The sequence below is a fragment of the Uloborus diversus genome, chromosome 1, assembly GCF_026930045.1.
Source record: "Uloborus diversus isolate 005 chromosome 1, Udiv.v.3.1, whole genome shotgun sequence".
Taxonomy (NCBI): domain Eukaryota; kingdom Metazoa; phylum Arthropoda; class Arachnida; order Araneae; family Uloboridae; genus Uloborus; species Uloborus diversus.
In genome coordinates, this window is record NC_072731.1 from 72,167,331 (window position 1) to 72,185,914 (window position 18,584).

The 18,584-nt window shown below is 31.6% G+C and overlaps 2 protein-coding genes across 2 annotated transcripts in view; one reads left to right on the plus strand and one right to left on the minus strand.

Moving 5' to 3' along the window:
- Window positions 1-18,584, minus strand: part of LOC129234642 (prothoracicostatic peptide-like) — a 146,978-nt gene that overhangs the window by 79,550 nt on the left and 48,844 nt on the right. The window lies entirely within an intron of this gene.
- Window positions 13,842-17,098, plus strand: LOC129225673 (uncharacterized). Its single transcript, XM_054860185.1, has 2 exons — window positions 13,842-13,958; window positions 16,673-17,098. Exons 1-2 carry the CDS (start codon window positions 13,842-13,844, stop codon window positions 17,096-17,098), a joined length of 543 nt encoding a protein of 180 aa, XP_054716160.1.

Sequence of the window (18,584 nt, forward strand, 5' to 3'; positions counted from 1 at the left end):
TAAAATTAGTAAGTAAGTGATAGATAAACTATTTAGGAATTGAAATAGTGGAACCTCAGTAAGATGACATCCACTTAAGTCGACATATTTTTCATGTTCCTTTGGAGCGTTGCGTTTTTGAGATTCCGCTGTACTTGAACTTTAATTTGAATCCGTTTAGAAAAACTGGAGCTATAAGTCTCCAAGTATTGTCAATTTAATTTTAACCACCCTGTATATTTTTTTCTTTATTTTTATGAACACATTATAATATAAAAAGTGAGGATTTTGTTCCAGACGTTAATAGAATAACTAGCCTGAAAATTTGGACATGAAATATGTAATTTGACTGAGCAGGTTATTCAAACAGTTTTGAATATTATTTGTTATTTTAAATATTGGTTAAAAAATAAATGGGTTAAGCTGATTTTTATAATTAACACTTCACATTTACATGATCATTTAAACACTTTTGAGCATGCCTTCCGATGTTAAGCACATCAACCAAAAATTTAAAAACTACCCTAATGTTTTTAAAAGTGTCCGCTGGTTAAATATATATATATATATAGGAAAAATTGGCGCTTTAAAAAACGAATATTATATATTTTAAGGATTTCAATCTCGAGTAACGGATAGTCTGTGTTTTAAGAACATTTATTAATTAAAATCTGTATTTTAATGCTCAGAAGTAGTTTTGTTTATTGCTTGTTATTAACGTAAACTAAGTGAATGCAAAATTAAGGAAAAATATCACACTCTTACCAAAGAGTTTCTCTTTGAAAATATCTTGTGAATTAGTATTACTTTTTTTTCAGCTATTGTTTATCGTCTTTTGCAATGTTTAAGACAAAATGTTCATATTTTCTTGAAAATGGTTATCATACGTATTATCTGCCTTACGTTGAAAGCAATACAATATGATATCAAGCAACTTAAATAAACCATGTGTAGAGCATAACTTATGTTTTAATAGAAAAGATATTTTACTAATTCTAATTGAAACATTCTGCATTATGGAGGGGAAGCCCGTAACAAGTCATAGAGAAACATTCTCAAGATAATCGCCCTCTGATTGATCTCCTTGATGAAGATCTCACATGGTTTATCACAGAGTTAATGTGATGCATCTATCAATTGTCACTAGATTGGGAGAAATGGTGCGAAGAGGTGCAAAGCCAACCGAATTGCATGGACCCATTCTAAAGCATTCGTAAATGGAAATTAAGTTATTTGGCAAAATTAATAAGAGTAAAAAACACCGATGCGATGTCTTGAGACCTTTTAGTTGTAAGAAGCTACAGCTGAGCTTATATTTTTCATATTTAATTTAATTAAACATGGTTCTTATGATAGGAACACCAAGCACGAGTGTTCTAAGAAAAAAAGGACGAAAATTCTGCAGTTGTTATACGGTATTCATTGATCACAGGTTCATTGATATACTAACGCAGAATGGCAATCTTATAAATTTAATTTAAGATCATTTGTGGCAGTGATAAGCAAAGGGATGTAAGTAGCAGTTTTAAAAACTTGGAGGCAACCAGTACAAATAGTAGGAGAATCCCTCCTCTTTCTTGGGACAAGAGATAGTACTGGCATCTCTGCGAGATGCTGCTATACAGTATGATTTAGAATAAAAGATCAATGAAAGCCTACCTAGAACGTTACCTTTAAACGCGTTTTACTCGAAACTTGAAAATGACCACTTGCAGCCCTTTGCTTCTCACTGCCTCATTTTTGAAAATAAGTTCGACGTCACGCTTTGCAAATATGATACTTAACTTAAAAGAAAAATTATCAATTGAGCGTTGTGCTACAATATGCTCTATGAATAGAAAATATAGCATATAGTTATTTCAAGGCTACAATGGAGCCTCTTCATCAGTGCAAAAAACTTACCATATAGTAATAAAGTCGTAAGAACTGAACGTAACCACGTGTGATGGGTGTCCACATGGTGTCGCCATACTCTTAACTTTCCGGGACTGCGGTATCACTTAGAAATATGTACTAAATTTTAGCCAGAAACATGTAAACAATTTTATTTATTCATCTAAGTTTTTTTTTTTTTTGGATTCTATCGCATTTTTTCCCTAAATATTGACTTATGTAAAACGTTTTGATGTAGACACTTAATTGATTTCAAGAGTAAATTTAAAAAAAAAATGCAATTCATGCTTTGTGCAACCATAAGGGGCAAAAATGAGGCAAAACCAAATTAAATTAAATTTATAAGCTTTAATTTCATGACAAACAATATGGAATTTTCAGTGCAATGATACAATCTCCAGTTGACGCTAAAACGACAACGATCCGATTCTAATTATTTAGTCCCCAGCCAATTATCTATCTCAAACACTGCAATTAGAATCAAGATTTTCTGATTACTTATAGTAGAGCGGGATGAATAGCTACATACGTGTGCAGAAGGTGTGAGAATCAGGCACTCGTTCACACCATCTGACAAACAGTGTGTGTTACAACTAAAACAATTACGTCAATCTTTACATTGTTAAATGTAAAAAAAATCAGGAGTAAATTTATGCACAATGAATAGTTACAGAGTGTCGAGCGTTTTCTGTAGCAATCGGTCTCTTCAGCAGTGACAAGTAAAGAAGATTCATCTTTTGACAAAAAAAAAAAAAACAAGAAAAATTCTAGTTTGTTAAAGGAGACCCAGATCAATGGCTCTAATATGAATGAAATTAACTAATTCCATCAGCATAACTCGAAGATATAGTCAGTAAATGTTGGAAAGTAATAACCATTTAGGATATTACAACTTACAGACGAAATATTTCTTAGTAATTTACTGAGTCAATTTATCGTTTCGATTCATATTTGTTATTGCTAAATGTTTCAAGTAAAACATATCTCCTTGTATAGTTGTAACGTAATGAATGATATTCACGAAAAACTAGTAAAACTTTGCACGAAAAGCTACTCGAATTTTTCACTGGCAGTAAAAACACAACGTTTAGAAGACACTTTGTATTTGCTCTTATCGAATTAAATTTCAAAAATTTTTTATGCCGAAAGGTTAAAGATGAATACAACGAAATAAGTATATATTTTTTATCAGAATGCGCATCAATAATTACAAATTGTGCTTATGAACCTTCGTTTCAAAGTTATAATACAGTGACAAAAAAGAGGTTGTTGTCTTGCAAACTATTTAAATGCATGTCGCATGCTTGTACGTGCAAATACATGCATATATACATGCATAAACATGTCACATGCAATAACATACGGATGTCACTTTGTCTTTGTTTATTTGTTGCATTTTTTGTTATTATTATTTGCAAAATCAGTAATAGTATATATAAGCGTATTGTTTTAGATAAGATAACACTATGCCGTAAGATAAACAAGGGATTTCCATAAAAATTTCGATTTTGAAACATTAATATATGTGCATAAATATTATTCATTCTAAATTCTGCAAGAGTTTACTAAATATTTAAAAGAAAAGGAAATGGTTTTAAATCAGTTCATTGTTTTTAGTTTATTGAGGATATTAGATAAAACCATTATCTCACAGAGAGAAAGTATATGTATGAATAACTTCTTAATTTTTTTAAAGGTTATTAAAGGCGGAAACTTTAAAAATTGCACCAAAGTTTCATAATGATAAGTTTCCATTCTGCAAATGGTGAAGTGAGATGAATGCTTCTATTGTATCATGTGACTCTTTCATAACTCAAATCGTGTCTTAAATATTTTAAATGGAAAACGCAAGTGCCGTTTCCATGGAGATCAGTTAAGCCATCTCTAACAGGATTTATCTTAAGTCCATCTTGAAGAAAACTCCATTTCAAAAGTTTATCATGAACTCGTTTTCTCAGGCATGTCTTTGCGCTTCAAACCTTTGGTAGAATACTATGACAATATTTTTCAGACACAACTACTAGACAGTATGTAGTTACAATTAAAGCATTAAATGTATTCCCCAATTGGAAATGAAATTTCATATTGATGCTGTATTTTCAAAAATGCAGAAATATCTTAAGCTATAGCTAATGTGTGTTTTCATTAATATAAATATATGTCCTGAAATTAATTTTTAGTACACTAATTAAAAGTTTAAAAAACTTTTAAAAAAAAGTAAAACTCTTAAAATTGAGTTTAGAACTAAATTTTCCTGTTTTTGATCGCTCAAAGAGTCTAAAATGTGTCCTTTACACTTCAGTTCAGAATTCTATCTAGGTATATCTTTTAATACTTAATGAAATGCAAAGTGCTGTATGAAAGATACTTTTATTACTAGACTGCTATACAAACTATATTACAACTGCAACGAAGACTCGTATTACTTTCCCAATCTATGTAACAAACATAAGAAGGGTTACATAGCATTTTCAAGTACGAGCAATTCATAAAATATAATTTTTAATGTTTATTTATAATTTAAAAAATGATAGAGAATATTACTTTTTTAAATAAATCCTCAGTATATTATTAATGATCAGGTGTTTGGTATCAAAGCGAACTCAATGTAATTTTTAAAACTCTACAGCAATAACAAAAAACATTTCAAGCTCAACCCACTTAAATTTTCCGAAATATTTTCTTTTTTCATTTGAAACATATTCGGTGTAAGACTTCATTTGTTTTTTTCGTTTTCGAAGTAGCAGTACCGTTACTATTTACAAATAAAAATAATTGATACATTAAAATGAAGGGTTTATTGCGTTGGTCTAAAAATAAATTATTTTATTTTTAATTTTGAAATGTCCATTCAAATTTCTCTTACTTTAATGTGATTTCCTAATTTTTTGTCACGTTCTTGCTTGTGCAATCAAATCTGAGCTGATTAAGCATATTAATATAATAATGTTGATGTTGCTACTCGTACGTTTTAAAAGTGTCCAAATGGTAAAAGCAGGGATTGAGCTGGGTTGAAGAAAAACTAGTGTTTTGCAGCGATTTTTGACCTACTTGAAAGATATCCTTCCAAATATCTTCCATGATGGCGCTATAGTATCTACAAAGAAGGAATATCAAATTATAAAAATTTTGTTACTAAAAGCTTTATATGTGGCAGTGAGAAGCAAATGGGGTGTAACTGCCAAAACGAAAAATTTGGAGATAACTAGTACAAACGGTAGAAGACCACTCTTCTGTTTTAGGGCAAGAGACGGTGCTAGTAATTCTTGTGGGTACTGCTAGAAAGCATGCTTTAGGGGAAAAAATCAATGAAGCCTACTTAGGATTGAGGCTTTAAAAAGTCCATTTACATCTCTCACTGTAAAAATTTTTGTGTAACCTTGCTTCATAAAATCGGTGGCAGCTTAACTGCCTCTATTACTGATGGAGATAAGCCTTGAAACCAAGTAATTATCGTCCTTTCCACCTCGAGGCAACAAAAATTTCCTTTTGACTTGTGGCAACAGTGTAAAAATATAATAATATTTTGTTTATTAAGACGAAGGTAATATGATAAGAATTCGGTAGTTTTTTACTAAGAGAAGTTGAGTAAGATAGATGTAAATATTGTAAATAGTCTAAAATAAATGTGTTTTCGAATTCAAGCTTTTTCTTTGAAAAACGTCATGAACTTTTATATTGCTGCGTAGACAATTTGGCTCACTAAATTCAGAATGTGTTACGAGACGGTAACAACTACTCTGGAGTAGCTTAACTGGCGTAAAGTTACATTGATTGTGGAAGGTTACACCGTGGTAATGTAACTATAGCTTAATGTCTCACTCATTTCTGCGCAAGGTTACACCACATATTTCTGTTTTTATCAAAAACAAGTCTATCTAAGCTCTCGTCTGACTTTCTTAAACGATTTACCAAATTTATTATTTTTAACAACCATGTACAGCAGTTATTTTAACATATAATATTTATTTTAATATACAAACAAGACATTTGTATTGCACTAAGACAGGAAATGACTTGATTAGGGTCCGAACCCAGAACGCGAATCTCACAGACTCGCAAAGAAAAAGCTTTTTCCGCTCGGCTACCAAGGTCGGTTTACGTTCCGCTAATTAGAGATAACCTGCTTTGCGCGAATGCTGATCTTTATGCATACATGCACTTTAAATTCTACTAAAACCATGATGTTCTTCCAACAATTTGAGTTTTTAAAACAGTAATGTTACACACTTTAAAACTCGTGTTTTACTAAACCCATTAATACTGGTAACCTTACACATTTTATTCCAGTGCTTTTCTCCTCACTGCCTCATACGTAATACAGAAAAACAAAATATGCTTTTTTAAAGAGCGTTTTCAAATTCCGGTTCACTGAACAGTTTTCCACGGAGAACAAAACGAATACCGAATTTTTACGCACAAAATAATGTATACAATTTTTGGAAAATAATGTTAAAGTATTTTTTCTGTATAAGAAAACCGGAGAATGTCATTGTGTATATCTGAATCAATAATTGCTCAATCCTTCATATATGATTAAAAAGAAAATTCCATTATCTTTTGTAGCTATTTTCTGTAACTTAAGCCTTTCAGAATCTAATCAATTATACAAGACGCTTTTGATCAGGAGCCAGCGGTACATCAAACTCTGCTCTATGTAATGTTTCAATGATTACGTCAAAACTGAACTTCTGAAAGCTAATGAATAAATTCAAGCAGATAATTAATGGCGTCACGCAAGTTAGAAGAGTAAAAGGTGCTTTCATTCGGTTATGAATGTTATCTGATGTGTCTGAATAAAATTATTATTAGCTGAGGAAATTAAACTCATTTCCCTTGTTATAAAAACTTAGTGAGTTTCAGAATGAAGTATTCTTTTCTGTTAAAAAGTTTGGAGCATATAACCGATAAATATAGATTTTACCATAATGAAAATGTACCCTACGCAGCTAAAGAAAAAACGTGTAGTCATTCATTTTTTAGCGTACTTTCCCAATAAAAGTCAGAGAAAGACGAAAAAAGCATGAAAGAAGGTTTAATGCAGCTTGAAAATATTACAAAAAACAAAAAAAAAAAGTGAAAAATAAAAGAAAAATAACTAAATAAATATCGAAAAACTAAAAATTGGAAAGTAGGGTAATGAGATAGAGAAACATGTCTGTCGGTCTGTCTGTCTGTCGCCCCCTAATAACTTTTGAGTGAATAGTCCGATTCAAACAATTTTGTTTTGTAAGAAAGAGATCGTCAAGGACACCTCATTCCTACATTTCATTTTCTGATTTGAACTATTTTTTGTTCATTTTTGAACAGTTCAAACAAACTTAACATTAGCGCCTACGGCGAAATTCAAGGCAATTCCGACCTGTGAGGCGAATTAGCTTCAAACTTTGTAGGAAAAAGTTTTTGATAAAAAACATAAAATATTTTTTTGATTTGAACAATTTTCCGTTCAATTTTGAACAGTTCAAATGCCTTAACATTTACGCCTACGGGGAAACTGAAAGTCAATGCAGATTCCGTACTTGAAGATGGATTTACTTCAAACAAATTTGTTGGAAATAGCTCTTGACGACAAACTCCAGACTCCGACTTCTGTCCCCGACAATTAGTCGGACTCCGACTCCCCGACTTCAACTCTGACTTCGTAGCTTTGGCAAAAATTTATACACGGAGGACAAATGACTGGCTCCGATTCTTGGATAGTCCACTCCGACTCCTTTATCTCAAAATGAGATTGACTCCGACTCCGAAGCTATGGTTTTAACTGTGAAATAATTATTGTTAATATGACTTGTTTTTATTTTCACGCTAAAGTTTTAATTTAGGTATTCAGTTTTCGGCGGATAAACTCGAAGTAATTAATGTTCCTACATAAAGATATGCGCAGATGATTTTTTTTTTTTTTTTTTTTTTTTTTTTGGCAGTGAAAATTATTTCTTGAGGTTAACATTTTATTGTTTTTATTTATTTTGGTAAGTGCATTAATTCATTTAAAAAATTATGTTTGTCAACAGGGGAAAAAAGAAAGAATTTTTTTTTTTTTTTTTGATATGATTTAATTATTTTAATGATATAAAATTTTAATTGTTATTTTTTTGTTTTGAAAGCTGTTAAAGATTTTTTTTAATGGAAAAAAGTGTATTAGCTGCTTTGTTTAAAAGTGCTGCTGTTTTATTTGTTCGTTTATTTATTTATTTTTTTACGCATCTAATTTTTTTAGATGAGTCAGGAATATTTTATTCCTAGAAATCAGATAAAATATTAAAAAATATGTTTGAAACAATTTGCGATTTTTGAGAATATTGATAAATTTTAGTACCTGATCAATAAAATAGTATGGGTATACGGGAAAGTAGGCTCGTTTAGTTCTAGACGGAACTTCTTGTCTAACAATACATGTACAAATAAACATAATTATCACTCGAAATACGGATCAGCAATGCTGCATTTCAATATTTTCCGTTTCAAAGCAGAAACTTAGTTGTTATTAATTAACATTTCCTTTTGAATGTCAAGTTTACAAACTATTTTAAATGCACTTTAAAAATTATTATACAGTGGCTCCCAAAAGCTGACACTTTGAAATTCGTTTAGTAAAACCAAAAAAAAAACACAAAACTGAATTCGAATATGAACTCCAATATTTTTTTCACATCATTACTATGTCATTCTAATTACAACCCCCAGATGTTTTTTTCAAAATATTGACGGATGTTTTTTTTTTTTTTTGAAATGGGTCAAAAAACGAAGAGACAGAGAAAAAACACACCAAAAAAGTCATCGCACACTCAAATATTTTCGAATAAATTCATGATTAAAATTATTATATTTCGTTTTTTTTTATTATTATTTTTGCATTGTGTTGGCCCTTAAAAGTCATTTGGATTTAATTTTTTGTTTATTTATTCCCTAATATTGCGCTTATTACTTTAACATGGCTGGTATTCGTAAAAAACAACAAACACCATTCGAAATTTGAATTTCTTCCTCACATTAGCGGTAAATTGGTTTGAATTGTCTCTAAATTGAATAATTTATTCCATTCTATAGTAAAGTGCTTGATAAATGTTTTAAAGAAAAGAATCGGACCGAAAACAAGGTAAGAAAAGGCCAACTGGCAAAGTTGACAAAGCGTGGTCGGAAATTTCAAGTTGAAATTGTTTTGAAAAATACACATTTGAGAGCTGTAAAAGTTTTTGCAGAGTTAAATGAAAAATTTTACTTTTAACTTTTGCCTAAAATTGTTCGCCAAGTTCTCTGTTTAGCTGGATTAAATGGGACCTCTTCCCGCAGAAATTTTCCTCGTCGTGGGAAAAACAGAAAGCTTACGCTTTTCGTCACAAAATCAATTATAAATAAGCTCAAAACGTTTTGGAATTACGTCTTACTTGCAGAAAAAAGTGAATTCAACATTTTTGGTTAAATTTTTGTATAATTGTAAATAGAAGAAAAAATTCGGAACTTAATCTGAAGAACTTATTTGGATCAGTTAATCAGGACGTTGAAGGTGTTCTTGTGTGAGAGTGCATATCAGCATCAAGACTTCGTAGTTTGGACTTTCTGGATGAAATAATGAATCAACCTGTTCATTTAAATATTTTAAAAGCTAAGCTTAAACTCTTAGCCAATAATTTGGGTTTCGGAAACAACTTTATTTTTTATGAAGATAACGATAAGAAGCACACGGTTTTCAACGTTTGAGTATAGTGCCTCGAAAATTGTCCTGAAGTTTAGAAAATACGCCCTCAATCTCCAGATTTGAAATTAGTGTAACATATTTAGAGACATCTGGAGCCTACATTATGAAAATACGGCTTTAAAACGAAAATAGGGCTAGAAATAGTAAGATTGGAACTTTGGGTCAACATTAACTCAGAAATTACGAAAAAAAAAAGAAGAAAAAGAATGAAATTTATTCCCAGACGTTTAAAATTTGTTGTTGATACTGCATGATATTCTACTAACTAAAAACTTAATAAAAAGTTGGAATATTCATTAATATATAGACATATTTAAAAATGTACGAAGACTTGTGTGAGATAAAATTTCCGGCACTTTTTGGTTCTTGATTTAAAAGAAAAATTTTTAATTTTTTTTTTAAACCTTCATATAGTTTTGTTGGAAATTGATCATAGATCATATAATTAAATACCTATTCCGGAATAGTAATTCTAACCAATGGATAGGGGCATATTTCATTGAAAGTCGTAGGTGTACAAACACTTTTGTGAGCCACTGTATTTATTATCTACATTTTCAGTCTTCAATATTTTTTAAGGCATAACAATCAGCACATTTTCAACGAAAGCGTGTGGAATTTATATTTTCATATGACATTACTTAATAATTATGCATCAGTACATGAATAAATCACGTTAAAAAGATTAAAGTTGAAAATGACAGTAAACTTTCATTTGAGATACTGAGATAAGGACTTGGCAAAATCAAGTACCTCCGAAAAATGTTACATAACTATTTTTAAATAAACACTAGTATTCCACCAGGCTAGTTTGATGTAAATGTTTTGACCTGTATAGTATTTTTAAATATTTTAAAATTAATACATTTTGTAATTTATATTTTAAATTTGATATGAGCTTTTTAAAAAAGCATTTAAAGTTTTGTTTCTAGGCATTTCCTAATTAAGTATTCCATAAGTGATTTAACTAGTTTATAATCCATTCGGCTTTTTCCTTCGTTTCTTGAGCATAAACTACCTAAACTATAGTTAACATATTACAAAGAAAGCAAAGCAAAGCAATTACTATATTATTGCAACGTATTAACAGTTTTTGAAAAAGAAAACTGCGAAGTTTCGGTTAAAGTATTATAGATATTAATAAAATAGTACTTGTATTTTGAGCATCATTTGTTTGGTTTTGAAACGGCAATGATCAATCTCTTTTATTTTCTAAATATGTTACGTTTCTTTGTAACACAAAGTTGATAACTCATTTAAAATAAAATATTTTTTCTTAAATATTTATGACTATCACAAAATTGCTTTTCGGTGTATCGAGTGCTTGAGGAATGAAGGCTAGGACAAATACTTAACTTATGGGTTTAGCAATCTACTTCTTTTGTAGAAAAAATAGTTTGAAACATATAACAATTTTATCACAAATAAAGCATTACTTTACTTGATGCAATCTGAAACTTTAATGGTACAGACATAAATAAAACCTCTTATTTTAACAAAATGAACGTACACGCTTCCATCTATAATATCAAGAATCTCAGAACATCTCTTATATTGCAAACACTGCGATTCACTGGCACTTTTCTCAAACAATCTTTCATTTCCTATTTTTTTACAAAAAAAAGTAAATTTATACATAAGGAACGTTGTGCAATTTTCTATATTTTATTTTTGTCTAGCGGGAGAAAAAGTCTCTTCCCACAAAAGATGTTGTGATCTACAAAAGCTCCAGGGCCTCGGTTATCATTTTGCATTCGTCTGAGCCGAGTCAAAGCCTAAAGAGGAAATACGTAGGTGGAAGGAAATGGTCCCAACGATCTCGTACTTGCGGTTTAAAGTTTGTATTCACGTATCTGAAATGTCGGGGTTTTTTTTTTATTATTATTTTTCAGTGCACAAGGATGAGGATTTTATCTTTCTTTTTCTTTGGCGAATCACCATTTTTATTTTTGTGTTTTCAGCTACGGCTCTTTGTGTTGCTCTGAATTTCAAAGCAGGAAAAATGCGATGGGACCCTTATTTGAATATTGGAATTTTTATCTGTGCATAACGATACGTTTTTTACATGATTACAACATTAGAAGAAGTGATTTATTCTACCTATCGTTTTGTTCTGTTTGAGAAAAATGATAATATAAAAGCCGTAAGAAAAATGGTTCTGTGGTTATTTATTTTTGTCAGATTGGAACTTTTGCATTACTTACTGCTAACAAATGTTTATTGTTTAAAAATTCTCGTTCTGTAACTGTAACACTTTTATTAATTGCGTTCTACGACAGTTTACATTTTATAAGAACTATTTTATGTTTCTAAAATGTATTCAGATTAAATTTTTGAAATCATATCGAATGTGACTCAGAATTCATAGAGTTTACAAATTTGGCGATTTTTTTTTAATCTGTTTTCTATCGCCACTGTTGGTGATATTCAGAGAGTAAACTACTGAATCACATTAAAATTGCCAATAATGGGAAAATTACATTAAATTGGAGTTCCCGATGACACCTCATTCCGGTATTTCATTTTTTTTATTTGAATATTTTTTCGTTCAATTTTGAACAGTTCAAAACACTTTATATTAGCACTTGCGGGAAAAATTTAAGGCAAATATAAAATGCGAACTTAAAGACGGATTTGTTTAAGAAAAACTTTGTTGGAAAAAGCTCTTGATGAGAATATTTTTACAAAATTTTTTTTAATTAGCCATTTAAGGGCAATTTTTCGACAATTAAATTTTTTTTAACATTAACGACAACGTGAAAAATTATTTTATGTCACCAAAAATTGACAAAATGGAGTAGATTCTGAATGCATTCTCAATTTTTGGTGACAAGAAATAAAAATGAAAGTTATTAATAAATGTAGAAATATCATATCTCATAGGTTTAACATTGATGAAAGTCAGAGATTAATATGACTGAATCAAAATGAAATGAATTTAAAGCGCAAATGTTTTTACCAGGGCTGCGGAGCTGGAGTGAAAAAGAACTAATTCCGAACTGTGATTCTTACCCCTCGTTTGTGCACTAACTATCAAGCAAATATTCATTGTTGATGCTTGAATAAATTAATCCAGTGGTGAATAACCTTTTTTTTTTTACCTGCGGGCGACAACTCACATTAATAGGAATCTAGTGGACCAGAACAAATATCAAATTTATTTATATGATTTAAGTTTTTCTAGATAGCATGGGAAAACAAGGGAAACAAAAGACAATTACAAACCAAAATTGCTGTCTTAATTACTACATGCTTATTTTATTGCATCTGTGTTTCAGAAATCAATTTATGACTACTTGACTTCAAAATTCATAACACCGAAAGAAGATTACTAGTATTTTTGGAAGGTTTTAGAATATATTTTTCGTTTTTTTAAACTGAATGCAGCGACGGGGCACATGGGTCATCATTTGATCTGCGGCTGTAGGTTGAGCACCATTGATTTAATCAATGCTCCCAGTTCATCAGAACATTAGATGGACTATAAATGCGGGCAGTATTGAAATACAATTTAGCACTATTTCCATTGCATCAGATAATGTTCAAAAACTAATCTCCTGTACATTAGGGTGGGCCGAAAAAACTTTTTTTGGAAATCTGTTTTTGGATAGTGCGGAAAAGTTGCTATATGGGCCCGTTATTAACCATAAAAAATTTCGCTAAATTTGTTTAATATTTAGCCGGCGCTATTTGACCTTGAAAAACTGAAAAAAAGGGCGAAAATGCACTTTTCAACCCTTTTTTTGCAGAAAAAGGAGGGGAGCAGAAATAAAAAATTGAAGCTAGTTTCAGCAAACATTAGAAGTGTGTGTGTCAGTGAATTAGTTGAAATCCTCAAACTTTTATACATTTCGTAGAATATCTTTACTAATAATAAAGCTGAAAGTCTGTCTGTCCAGATTTATGTCTGGATGTCTGTGACACGCAAAGCGACTAGACCGTTCGGCCGATTTTCATAAAATTTGGCACTAAGTTAGTTTGTAGCATGAGGGTGTGCATCTCGAAGCGATTTTTCGAAAATTCGATTTTGTTCTTTTTCTATTTCAATTTTAAGAACATTTTTCGGAGCAAAATTATCATAAAATGGACGAGTAAATTACGAAATTATCATGACGTGGAACCGTAACATGGGAGAGCGAGCGAACATAGCCAATTGGCGAGAAATTTATCATCCGTTATTTGTAAATATACAGGTGAACCAAATGACCTTTTAATTTCCTACTACGGGCAAAGACGTGCGGGTACCACTAGTTTAGGAATATTTGTAAAAATGGATAGGGTAACAAATCAGAAACTACGAAAAAGAGAAAAAGGATGCCAAAAAATTGAAACAAGTGTTGCTTTGGATGCGAAAGACATATCAGTTACCAGCACAAGTGGATTCAGGGTTAAGGAAAGTCATATTACATTGAATGAACCTGAAACAGAGCTTGAATCAGGAGAAAGCACAGAAAATACAGATGACGATTTTAAATTGAATTATTCGCTTTCAAGAAAACGTAAGCGAACTGATGCGCCATCAACAACAAGTCAAATGAGACTTTCTATGCCTCATACAGCATTAGCAGCAGATCTAACTTGCGCTTCAAATAAAGCAGGGGCTAAAATTGCTACAGCAGTTCTCGCTGATTTTGACTTAGTTTCTCCTAAACAAAACAAAAGTATAAGGAGAGAAGTCGATAAAAAAGGAGCGAGCTAAGAGAAAGGGATTAAAGAGCAGTTAAAGGGGCAGCTATAAAGAGTTTGTATTTTGACGGTCGCAGAGATGACACCCCTCAAAAGACATCTAGCCATCAAAAATTAGCATTTGAAGCACCATGTAGTACTGATAGAAGAGCCAGGTAGCAAGTACATCGGTCATTTATCTCTAACAGTTGTTGAAAGTGCAAAAAAAAAAAGAAAAAAAAATCGCAAGGTATTACAGGCTTTGCAAAAAAGTATAATATGAGCTTGCTTAACTTAACGGTTATTGGATGCGATGGAACAAATGTAAATACGGGACGGAAAGGTGGAGTTATTCGTTTACTTGAGACATATCTCCAAAGACCTTTACAGTGGAACATATGTCTGCTGTATACTAATAAGTTGCCACTGAGGCATCTTATTCTGGAATTGGATGGTTGCACAAAGGGGCCACATTCATATTCTAGAGCTATCGGACAACTTCTTAGAGATTGTAAAAAAAATCCGGTGGTCAAATTTGATAAAATTGACTGCAATCTTCTGTTTTTGGACATGGAAGATAGAAAACGTTTAAGTACTGAACAACAATATTTGTATAGAATCTGTCTTACCGTAAAATATGGTAGTTGTCCTTTTAACATGGCTGAGAGTAGCTCAGGCAAACTCCGTCATGCGCGATGGCTGACAACTGCAAACCGTTTGATACGCTTGTATATAGGCACACCAACTCCATCAGAAAATCTTACAATGCTTGTAATGTATGTAATGTTAGTTTATGCTCCAATGTGGTTTGAAATAAAAATGAAACCGAACTGCCAGTATGGTGCCCAACATTTTCGGAAAATGATTTCTCTTGCAAGGCAGTTTCCAGACAACGTTAAGGAGATATTTTTCAAAGTTCTCTCAAATAATGCATATTTCGCTCATCCTGAACAGCTACTGTTGACAATGTTGTTTGACTCAAGAAAATACATTCGGGAATTAGCAGTTAGGCGCATTCTGAACTCTAGAAATAAGAAGACGAAGAGCTCGGATGGTGTACGATTTTTTGAGCGTCCTAAACTCAATTTTGAAGCCGTTGATTATGTTGATTTAGTTGATTGGGCAAACTGTTGTTACAGAGCCACCTCTTACAATGCATCTAAAAGATCAACAATTGAAAGATGCACCTAATAGACAAACAATTGAAAGAAATGTGCGAAGTACAGCCTACAGAGTTCACTTTCGAGAAATTTCCCTGTCACATGCAAGCTGTGAAACGTTGTGTGAAACTAATAACCAAAGTTGCAATAAAAGTTCGTGGTGAAACTGCACGAGATGGATACATTCGTGCCAAACTTCAAGCTAGGAAAGAACTTCCATCATTTGATAACAAGGGACAATATTATTCCAAAAAATAATATTCATTGTGCCTGAGGTACTATAAATCAAATTTGAAGATTTCTTTTTCAAAACTTTATTATCTTTATATGTAATTCTAGAAAATGTATGATACTATTGCGTGATAATAATTACTATGATTAATAGTGCTATTTAATTAATTAGTCTATGATTTGATTTTGAAAAATAATTTTCACATTGCTTTTTAAAGAAATTCAATATCTTTTCATTTTTCTAAAATTTTTGATTGCAGAAAGGAGCGGTTAAATGCTCATTAAAATCAATGAATTATTTTATGGGCTCGAACTGGCTCATTATATGACATTTTCGATGCATTCTAGCAAAATATTTGGAATTTAGTTTTTTTAAAAAAATATCGACAAAAATTCATTTTTTACTTTTTTTTCGGTTTTTCAGTGTCAAATAGCGTTGGCTAGATATTTTTTAATATGAAAGAAATTTTTTGTGAGTGCTAACTAGCTCACTACGCAACTTTTGCGCGCTATCCAAAAATTGATTTCGAAAAAAAAATTTTTTCGGCTTATTTCGGCCCACCCTACTGTACATGCCCGAAAACTCGGTGTTCTTCGAAGAGATGTAGTACATGCAAGATGTAAAATTGTTCATGCACATAATTTTCCTCTAGTGACTGTAGCTGTATAAACTCTCAGGAGGAAAATAACTATATACGCAAAAACAGGATAAATGAATTCAGTGATTCTGACGATGATACTTCAGAATGAAGAGTTTTCTTCTTGAAAAAAACTATTTTTTGATGTACCTACATAATGTTTTTAACGTACATGTATAATATTTTTTATGTATTTAAAATTTGTCTGGCTCTTGCTTATCAGTTTCACTCTTTTTCATATATATTTAATGGTCTGTAAAAAAATTATGAGACACTATTTTTTTGTGAACATTAGGTTTTTTTCATCTGTAGACACTAAGGATTCAGAAAAATATCACTTTTCGTAGTCCCCGAAGTTGGCAAACGAAACCATGTTTTTAAGCATCTTTTATGCCTTCGTCCCACAGCCTACAGAGACTGAGTTTGAATATAAACTCATTATTAGTTCACTTCTTGAAACCGGTAAAGACGTTGTGCTCCAATGGATACCAAGTCACTGCGACATCCATGGCAACGAGCAAGCTAACTTGTTGGCTAAAGATGCTTCAACATTAAATCCACCTTGCCTCCCGATCCCTCTTCGAAACGCCAAGCGACATCTTAGGAGCAATATCAGGCTCAAAAGAATTTCATCTCTCCGTGGCATTGCCAGCGGAAAATCTTGGGCTTGTCTTCTTGAAGACCAAACAAGACTGCAACTTTCCCTTCTCCCTAGAGTGGAAGGGGTTACATCTTTTCGTCTCATTACTGGTCACGACTACTTACAAGCCCATCTTTTTAAAATCGGACTGGCCAGTTCCCCGCTGTGCCCACTATGTGAAGGGACTAAGTAAATAACAGGGGAGCATCTTTTTGATTACCCCGTTCTTTTTGACATGCTGAAGGATGTCGTCTTCAGGGAGCTTTCCCGCTCTGCTACTGCATCTCTGTTGTATTGGACTGCAAGGCGCCTTATGTCCGAGAGGACGTTAATGAGCGTAAATTAAAAAAAAAAAGCTTAAAAACACTGTTTAATGTAATTTTTTACCCTTTGTTTTTCAATTAGATTAAATCATAATAAGTAAACTAATTCAAATTGGTTCAAATGTTTTTAGTGTACACACTAGCTATTTACGTAGCATTTAAGCTACTGCGTGTGCCAGCAGCTCATTTTGAATCGCTAGTTTAAAGAATACAATTTTCAAGCTACCTTACAAAATGAAGCTTTAAATTACCATTTCGACTCTCATTAATCATCTGCAAGAAAACCCCAGAACAAAGAGATATTTTTGCAAAAAGTATGAAGATATATTAAACCAAAGCTTTTTTAGGGTGAAAATATTTTATTTTCAATAAGTTTATACTGTTTGCTTGGAAAATATATATTACTTTCACAAGTAACTGACAGTTTAAGATTGATTGTTCTGGAAAAGATTAAAGGGTAAACGGTAGAAATGCAGAAAAAAATATAAAACATTAAAATCTGCAAAAGCGTGAAACTTGTTATCATTTTCCCATTTTAACAAAGAGTATATTAAAGAAAAAAATATTGATGCTACTTTTGAAAATAAAATTTTACATGCGTGTCATTCTTAAAATGATTACTCATTGTAGAGATCCTTATTAAATATTGATTTTACTGCTCATGTATTAAAAGGTATAATTTAGGAAAGTTAGCATTGACTTTCGTGCTCAGACTAAAAGAATAGGCATGTTGCAGATATCGTTCTATAAGTTTCAATGGTATAAGAGGCTTCATAGGCTATACTGCGCCAATTACCGTGACATTCGCAGATATTGAGTCGTGTTTTAAAAATCATTTAAAATCAGTAAACATAGTAACTCTATCAAAAACCAGCAACTATGCAACACATTTTAAACAGGTAAAAATAGTTCAAAAGTCGGCTTATCAACCTTGTATTATCAACCTTATTATAGTTATGGGTAAGTATCTGTTATACACAACTACCTTGACGAAATCAGAGTCATATATATAGGTAAAACATCATTTATGTCATAATATAGCATAATTCTGCTCATCTCCTCACATCTGTTTTGAGGTAAAACGTCTCCGAAACTCCACAAAGCATCTACGAGAACATGCTACAGAATTCAGCTGTGTTCGACATGAGTGGTGTTGTTTAACTTATGTTTATTACTCTTAAAGCTTAAAGGTAGCTGAAAATTATTATTCAACCATAACTTACATAATGCTGAAATGTAAAGGAGTTTGCCCACTTTCATACCACTGTTTACTCTGTATACTGAAATATATTTTACAAAATGCCTTTTAAACATATCTTGTTAAAAAGATGTTACTGAGGTAACCTATCATTTCAT